Source organism: Etheostoma spectabile, chromosome 3, assembly GCF_008692095.1.
Source record: "Etheostoma spectabile isolate EspeVRDwgs_2016 chromosome 3, UIUC_Espe_1.0, whole genome shotgun sequence".
In the NCBI taxonomy this organism is placed as follows: Eukaryota; Metazoa; Chordata; class Actinopteri; order Perciformes; family Percidae; genus Etheostoma; species Etheostoma spectabile.
Genome location: NC_045735.1, coordinates 25,963,758 through 25,972,928, shown reverse-complemented (window position 1 = coordinate 25,972,928; position 9,171 = coordinate 25,963,758). Strand labels below are relative to the sequence as shown.

General features: G+C 41.1%; 1 protein-coding gene across 1 annotated transcript in view; it reads right to left on the bottom strand.

Annotated features, from left to right (window-relative positions):
* LOC116682395 (uncharacterized) overlaps positions 1-9,171 on the bottom strand; it is a 56,161-nt gene that overhangs the window by 29,957 nt on the left and 17,033 nt on the right. The window contains exons 29-43 of the mRNA XM_032509718.1: positions 8,770-8,914; positions 8,456-8,667; positions 8,025-8,243; positions 7,730-7,836; positions 6,892-7,045; positions 6,513-6,612; positions 6,093-6,265; positions 5,562-5,798; positions 5,242-5,429; positions 4,681-4,801; positions 4,189-4,339; positions 3,840-3,979; positions 3,451-3,597; positions 2,975-3,097; positions 2,408-2,563 (exon numbers count right to left, since the gene is read on the bottom strand). Coding sequence (XP_032365609.1) covers positions 2,408-2,563; positions 2,975-3,097; positions 3,451-3,597; positions 3,840-3,979; positions 4,189-4,339; positions 4,681-4,801; positions 5,242-5,429; positions 5,562-5,798; positions 6,093-6,265; positions 6,513-6,612; positions 6,892-7,045; positions 7,730-7,836; positions 8,025-8,243; positions 8,456-8,667; positions 8,770-8,914 — 2,373 coding nt within the window. The remainder of the gene's footprint in view (positions 1-2,407; positions 2,564-2,974; positions 3,098-3,450; positions 3,598-3,839; positions 3,980-4,188; positions 4,340-4,680; positions 4,802-5,241; positions 5,430-5,561; positions 5,799-6,092; positions 6,266-6,512; positions 6,613-6,891; positions 7,046-7,729; positions 7,837-8,024; positions 8,244-8,455; positions 8,668-8,769; positions 8,915-9,171) is intronic.

Sequence of the window (9,171 nt, the reverse complement as noted above, 5' to 3'; positions counted from 1 at the left end):
TAAGGAAAGCTCATTGTGGAACTGGCTCTAGTAACTGTAATTGTGCACCAAGGCTGAATTTTGGGAAAGAGACTTCAGATATGATATTTGGGGACCACTATGGTCTATATAAAGGGATCCAAAGAGCACCATGTCATGGGACCTTTAACCGGACGCACCTTCTCTTTGTTTCCAGTTTCTAGATCTTAACGCCAAGGCGGCCTCTTGAGTCCTGCACTATTTGTCCTATTTGTCCTCTGGCTCAAGCTATTCGCCAATTGATTATGGTGTCACTAATATGCATTTATAAAACACAGCATTACCTCTCATTAAGTGCGGACAATGTTTTGTTTTAGAAAATCCCTCTCAGTCACTTCCTCACTTATCATTATGCGACAAGTATGGAAGATTATCAGGCTTTAAAATTAACTGGTCAAAGTCTATACTACTTCATTTAAATGATTCTGCTCACAATTCAATTCTCTGCTAACATCCCCATTGTTAAGCAGTTTAAATATTTAGCATTACCTTGCATAAACCAGCTTGTTAAGCATAACTGTTCTGTTGTTTTGAACAACATTTCGAAAGATATGAAAAGATGGATGGGTCTCCCCATGTCTAATCAAGCTTGTATCTCTGTGGTTACAATTAATGTTTTACCCAGGATTAATTTTGTGAGCTCTATGCTATCTTTTTCCCTACTTCTGGTTATTGGCATAAATTACAATTAGCAGTATCTAAATTTACCTGGACATCTTAAGTCAGCCATGACTTAAGTCAGCCATGACTTAAGATGTCTACAGAGGAAAGAGGATGGTGGCCTCTCAGTTTCCAACTTTAAACATTATTTCTGGCTCTTTGTGTTAAGACCTCTCCTATGACAGAGCCTTGGTCACTCCATGATGGTCTTTTAATGTCTCTAACAAAGTTATAGACATGAAAAGACAGGAAACAGGAAGTTATTTACTATGCAGCCAAAAACCTGTGGTATGGTATTGAGGCTTTATCAGATCTTGGTGATATCTGGTGTCTTTGGCCTTCCTATTGAGAGGATCTAGGTCCGCGACTGACCAGGCCTGAGTATCAATCTTAACTGGCAAGATGTATGAACTAACATTCCAAAAGTATCCCGCAATCCAGACCATCAGCAGATTCACAACAATTTTAATCTTAGGACATATTTCACCTCTGTGAAAATGCATCACACGAAAATAATAACAGCCTTTTATGCACTTTCTGCCCACTTAAAGCTCAAGGCACATATCTTCACATGATCGGCGATTGCTCTCCTTTTGGTCAGTTCTGGAACATTATTACATCCAAAATATCTTCCCTGATTAATGATACTGTGCCTATTACTGTCAATGTTTTGATTCTGAATGATCCGTCAGCCCTTCAGCTCTCTATAACTCAAACACTTGCTATTATTGCTGGACTTACAGCAGCCAAGAGACTGACTGCAACCCGTTGGAAACCACCTCATGACTTGTCTATTTGTACATGGACCCTCTCATTTTTGGATGTCATATATAAGCAGCTCCTTATGGCTAAATGGAGTGCAAGGAAAGACTTTGGACACTTGCATCAGCATTGCTGAATCTTTGAAATACGTGCTGTGCCATAGCCTTCGTGCTTCAATTTGTGCGTGTGTTTGGTTCCTTTTGTTTTATGCCGGTCTCCCTGTCAATGTCTTTTGTTTGTGTGTTTGTCTGTGTCTGTTTCTGTGTGTCTTGTTTGTGAGCTGCAAACATCGTTCTTGCTGTTATGTTTTTGTTGTGTCTCCCTCCTTCCTGTATTTCCTCTCTTTATTTTGGTGTGGTAAAGGATGGATTGTGGAAAATGTGCACTGTGCCTCCTTCGGTATGTGTGGTGTACTTTTCTGTATATTGTCATCTAGAACAATGTTTTGCACTCTTGCTAAAATAAAAAAAATTGATTGCAAACAAAAAAAAAGGATTAGGTGTTGCTTCTCTGGTATCCTAAATGTTTTATCAACACACTGGATTTTTTGACAAGGTATTGTCAAAAACAGTGCTGCTTTACATAGCTGCATTTTGTAGATACTTGGTTTTCACAGGACAAGACAAATGCCATAATCAATTATTGCCATGCAATCTGACATTATGTAATGGGCATAATGTATAATGTGATTCAATTTCCTCCAAATAAGTATTTTTACTTCAAAGTAAAAAAAAATTCTCCATCTACTTTAAGCGAGAATGAGAGTGTGTCCAATATAATTAATATGTAAATTTGCACTACGGTACAACCTTTTACAGTAAATAAGGTAAGTAAAGATTCTGATCCAACTTATCATGTGAGCTAAACTATTTGGAAACCAGACATTGTGTTAATAAAAAAGAAAATTATGAAGTGCAGAGACTACCGTGGTTAAACCTGAGTTGACCTCTGATGATGTGTACTGTACCTGGCTGATGTCCAGACACTGATCCTGGTGGACAGAACCACCCCGGGGGACAGGGGAGTTCGACAGAGGTCTGAGCCAATGAGGGGCAGTAAGAACCCGGGTAACAAGCTCCACAGTCAGCCTCCGACTCAGCCCCAGACCTCCCCAAGAAAGTGCCTATATTGAGGAGACAGACAAACCATATGAGTAAAAATAACATTTAACACTGTTCTCTTTTTTCCACACAGACATACACAGAGAGAAAAATAAATAGCAAGGCATAATAGTGTCATGTATGCACACCATAGATTTTTCACTTGGTTAAGTAGCTAGCTGACAAATATGACAGTTTTATTGGGCTCCCATTAGATTTTAAAACACCTCTAAAGTTTTGGTTGGATTAAGTCATTCTATTGCACCGCTACATTTGGAGGCTGTGTAATAAAAAGCAAGAGGTCAGACAAATGGCTGAATCAGGGAAATGACAGGACATGTATATAGTCTGTTTAGCAACATGTTCACAATACATGTTAACATAATTAATTTACAATTCTTATGGAGTTCTGTCTGGCTATGTTGATTTTCTACCTGGAGGACAGGGGCTTGGAATTGCACTCCCTCTAGGACAATAGTGGCCTGCCGGACACACATCACCACGAGACTGACCCGGGGTTGAATTGCCAGGAAGTGGGGATGGCGATGTGATATCTCCTGTAAAAGAGACAATAGACCTTTATTGGATGTCATTACTCATTAGGTTAGTGAGCAAACTAAAAGGCCAGAGCCATTTTCTGCAATCCCAGGGAGAGAAATACTATCAAGAGAAAGCAGTGGGGACTGGTAAATGTTCTGTGGAGACCTCTCCGGCACTGTGGAGTCGAAGGTCATGAAAATGTTAAATACAAGCAGAAGTGCAGTGAGAGAAAATGGTCAGCAGCAGAGTGTTTTTCAAGCTTGTTTTGGATTACTCTGTTTTTATATATTACAAATACCATTTAACCAATGTGCATGTTACCATGCATTTATAAACACTACGTCAAGGGCAAGACAAATCAGCCTGTTACCTGTGGTATTACTCCAAGGTGTGGCCATTCTGCATCCCTCTACACAGTAGAAGCCTGGGTTGCAGAGCCCTGATGGGGAGGAGAGGCCAACCTCAGCGCAGTAATGGCCAGGCAAACAGGGCTGACATACTTCTATAGAAACTGCCCCTGGAACAACAGAAATAGAACTCATATGTTTGATTTAAATGATAAAAAGGTGAATGAATATGGGTCAAGTGAAATAATTCCAATTCACTTCAGTAATTGTTTTCTGATGGAGAAGGGTTGAAAATCATTTCATTGATTTCTAAAATGTGCACTAACATTGCCAATAACTCCAGTTAAGTCAGTCCATCATGTTCAAATGTCAATAACAATGTATAGTGTAATTATTCAGTGTTATCTGTCACCGTATACGGAGCTGAAGGTGCCAGCAGGGCAAGGAACCATATAGCTGGTACCCTGAGGGCAATAGGACCCTGCAGAGCAGCGGCCTCCTGTTGGGCCCTCCTCTGGCTGGGCAGAAACAGAACCGTGGATACAGAGGTAACTAGGGGCAGCGAGATGATGTAGTCAGAGACAATGGGGAATGAGATACAGGATGTAGGAAGTGATAGATGAGAAAGACAAAGGGAGACAAAGCATAATGGAGGTTTAATTATAGACAAGGTTGACAGAATTAAACCAAAACAGGATTTAATATCTTTCATAGTCTTTCTGTGAACATGATGAAGTATGTGTTCAGTAGTCTGTGTTTACCCAGGAGAGCAGACCCCAGTGGGAGCAGCCAGTCCAGAAGAGCTGCAATATCTCCCTGGAGGGCAGAGCTCGCAGCCCGACTTATTGGTCAACCCCATCTGCCTGCTGAAGGCACCAGCTGGGCAGGGGTATGCTACACCAGACTGCGTTCCTGTAGATAGATAGCACATAATATCTACAGATGGTCCAGGACTAACCATCACAGAACAGTTTGTGAAGGTAGTCTTTATCTTGATTATGCCCTATAATGACCATTTGCATAATTAGAAGGCCATTTACTGCTACAGCCACTTAATCAGGAGTACATATAAAACAAGAGCAATATTAAACAACAGTTTGCAAGCAATACAACACATTTTTAGTTCATTACACAATCTCACTGAGCCTGCCGCCTCATTACTGTTCCATATATATTTATATTTTATAAAATCATCTGGTAACATTGTACATTTGTCAAGACTGTGTAAGAATAGCTACACTATTGTAGCTTACCTAGTGGGCAATAGTGTCCTTTAGGACACAGCGTGGGGGTGTGAGTGCCAGACACATGCCCAGTGTCAGCATCCACTGAGCCTGCACAGTAAAATCCTACTGGACATTTAACACACTCTGCCTGTGGAGGGGTACATTGGGCAAATCATTTTTTCTACACAGACTTAATACAAAATTGTGACTACAGATGTTCACAAATATCAACAGACATAATAACCCTTTTGATGCTTGTATTATTTTGAACTAAAAACTGTGTACAGTGCACAAAGATTTGGAAGATGCTTTCAGAAGAGCTATAACTTCCCTCAGAATAAAATAATGATATGTTAAAAACCCATCTTTTATAGGTCATATACAGTTGGTCAATAGTACTATTTTGGATCCAGTTTTAGAGTAAAACATTTTTCAGTCCAGTATATAAAGACATATACTCATTAAGGCAGTATTACAGTTACTGAAGGTTATTCTGATTGCATAATATGCAGTAGTAGGTGCACCTTGCCTTTTGGACTATAGGATATGTCAAAATATTAGCAGATTGTTTATCCTCATCTTTCTCACCTGACCAGGAAAACCCTGATAGGTCCCTGGCAAGCAGGGTACCTGTCTATGAGATCCAGGTGGGCACATGTTTCCAGGTGAGCAGAGTATAGCAGCCCGCTGGCTGCTGTTTTCCCTGCCTGGACAGTAAGAGCCAGCTGGACAGATATAAGAAGGGAAATGGAGCCCTCTAGTGACACACAGGAAACCTACAAAACAAAAGGAACACTGTGAAGGGATTATCCCGCAAGAAATTAAGTTATGTAATAGAAGCTTTATCTTCTGGCAGATAAATGACACATAATTAAACGTTAATGTACACAACATAAATTAGTTCCAACCTGGAGGACAAGGCAGGCAGTCTGAGAGATAACGATTTCTGGTTTTGTTGCTGTAATGTCCTACGGGACAGGGCAGTGGTGCTGACGAGCCCTTGGGACAGTAATGACCTTCAGGACATCTGTCACCTGTTGTCCCTCTATCCTCCGGTGTGGGTGACCGGGCTCCAGAGATGCAGTAGTACCCTGCATCACACTGGCCTGATGCAACACCCTTCCCAGGGGACAAACAGAAGTAGCCTGATTTGATAGGGGGGAAAAAAGAGTGAAATTGAGTGGTAAATTACCCTGAATTATCCTGCTAAACAGAAAACGTACAACAAGCCCTGAATACTGTATTAACCCCAGTTGCAATATTACTGTGTGATTACTTTGTTTTTGAATAGAGTTGTTAAATAGCAGCTGCCCATTTTAAAGTTTACTTATTTTGTTAGTGTAGTGTTTAATTTCAATGTATGATCAAGGTTGTCCTAAACTCTAACTTAACTAATCATCCTTGAGGAAACTCATAATTAGCAGTAAATGATGTGTGACCTGGAGGGCAGGGCAAGCAGTTCTGGGGTTGTGCCATCCGAGTGTGGGGGTTGATGGATCCAGCTGGACACGGGTACTGGTGTTTGGACCAGGTCCCGGACGGGCAGTAATGACCCACAGGACAATCATAAGTCCTCGACAGAGAGCCATTATGTCTGCCAGGACAATAAAAACTATCCAGACAAAAAACAAGGATAGAATCACTTAGTTCTTGGCTGTTGATGGTGGCAATGAGGCATGGCCATAGTCGTGTCTGTGCGTGCGTATGCATGCAAAGTGACGGAGGGAATCATTAATGCGTGCAAACATAAAAAGCTTTACTGTTTAGTTAGTTATTTCATAATCCATCATGTTCATATGTGAGAATGTCTAAATGTTTACTGTGCAGAGTGACTGTGTGTGGCAGATAAGCAAGTTTACCCCTGGGGACAGGCACTGCAGCTGGCTCTGCCGTCTTCTACACTGATGGTTCCCATGGGGCACTGCTGAGGAGCCACAGAGCCCTCAGAACAGTAATAACCTGGTTGTATGAAGGCAAGAGTCATGAAAGAGATGCACACTCAAGAGCACACACAGAGACATGCACAGTCCACAGGGGACTGGGTTTAATTTCCAATGTCAACTCAGCAGCTACTTATGTTTAGCCTGATTAAGTTAAAACTTGAAAGAAGGTTTTGTTTACCTGTTCAATAAACTGGCTCTCGATTGACTGGCTTCATGCATTTCGGTTTGACAGTTTTCTCTCCAATTTTTAAAAATAATTAGGTACAGATGTCTAAATCTGGAGGGATCTGATCACCTTTTGGGCACGGTCCTCCCCGACTGTCTCTTAAAGGAGGGTCAGGGCGATCTGCACCCCCCAGACAGAAGAAACCTTCCCAGCATTCTCCTGAAGGCGCTGAGAGCCCCACATCATCGCAATAGAAACCGGGGAGACATGGCTGGCAATCCTCCTGAGAGAGAAATTGAGAAAGAAAAAGAGAGAGGTAGTAAGAGGAAGAGAGAACGGCAGAGAGAGAGAGCCTGTGAGAAAATGTATTACAGAAAGTGCTTCTATAGCAACATTGATTTGGGATTAGATATTGATTGGCTGTCACAATGAAAGAAAGAGAAAACACTGTACGTTAGTGTATAAACTGCATAGGTCTGGCGTACTGTGGCACAACCATAAACGTGTTTTCAAAGTAGTGTTTTAGACATCCGACAGGGTTCAATATTGATTAATGAAATACAAATAAGAAATTAAGCAAATAGACATGACGTGAACAAATAACATTTAAATATAAACATAAATACAGACAGAACATAAAACAGTACAATTGTGAAATTATACATTTTTTAAACCCTGAATAATTGAATATATATCATATTTTGTCTGCATTTGTATTCATATGATTGTATTTGTATCTCATGTCTTGTGCTGTACATCACAAAACAGCTTGAATTATGCAGAGAAAAAAAGAATATGTAGTTGTTGCATAGTTGTGTTATCCATATACAAATATTCATAATTAACAGAACAAAAAGAAAACATAATTTGACATTTCCAAGCAAAATTACATCCTGTTGCAACTTTGAGGGAAGAGACTCTCTCAGTCGTTGTAAAGGAGACATGTGTGTGATTGAGTCGCAGTGACCTGGGAGACTAATTTGGTGAGATTAGAGAATGTTCCACGAGGACAGGGCAGAGGATGTATGGTGGCCTGGGGGCAGTAATGACCGGCAGGACATGGCCCTCCCTCTTCTGGTGAGAGAAACAGAACAAAGCTGACATTTGTCATCCATCTCAAATCAGGAATACTGATGGAGAACCACTAACTCAGAGAATTACAAGGCTGACAATTACATTTTCTCACATATTAATAAGATAACATGTGCTATTATCAGACTATATTGCATTGCATGGCCTGAACATGCAGAATGTTTCTTTACCTGCAGCCTGTGAGAGAGGTTGTGGAGAAGTGTTTCCATGTGAGCAGTAATATCCTTCCTGACATGGTCCACTGACAGCTGTGCGATTTATGGAAGAGCAGTAATGGCCGCCGTCACACAGCCTACACTGAGAGACAGACCAGTAGCCTGGGTCAGGACCGTACGTTCCCTCTGGACAGGCTCTCAAGTCAAATCCAGTTCCTTCAGGGCAGTAAAAGCCTGCAGGCCACAGAGCAAACACAAGTGCATAAATATGAAGGATACAACAATTTGAGTTAAATTGTTAGCATCAGCCTTTTCACTGATCATTGTTGTTTCAGTGTTTTAGCGTATTTTTGCTCAATAATTCATAGTTCCATTAAATTACCATACACATTAAAAATTATTTTGAAAAATGGTTTTAAGGGCATACAAAATAGCTAACTACACACCTGAAGCACACAAGTAAAGAGAGCCAGACACACAGTACCAGCCTGGCACACAAGGCTCACACTGAGTAGCATGTGTAACAGCAACATATGTCCCTGGATCACAGGGCACTGGTTGAAAACTTCCTTCTGGGCAGTAGTAACCCTCAGGACAAGGTCCCCCTGTAATTCCATCAGTGGGGGTAGATGTGACGGCTCCCTTTACACAGTAATATCTGCATAAGAAACATTATAGCATGAAAACTCTTTAACACTCTATAACTTTTTATGAGTATGTCTTCTCTAAGAAAAATAATTTTCATCCGAGTCTGGTGTACCCCCCACTGCAGGGTCCACTAGATTTGGTGAGGCCGGCAGAGTCACAGTAAAATCCCCCCAGACAGGGTTTGCAGTCCTCCTGGATACGCAGGCCTGAACTGTTTGACCAGCTTCCTTCAGGGCAGGCCACAGGAGCTGTGGTGCCTATAAAGACGACACAAGCATCCACTCACATTAAACAGAGGAGTATACAGAAAATAGTATACAAAAAAAAAAAGACTATTCAAAAATGACAACAATGCAGCCATTGGGTTTTTGAGATACAATATACTGTACTGCGACAATTCTTTTCACACACTGTAAGCAGAATTAAGTGCAACTAAATATGCGAGACACTCAAGCACCCATTGGTGTGTGTGTGTGTGTGTGTGTGTGTGTGTGTGTGTGTGTGTGTGTGTGTG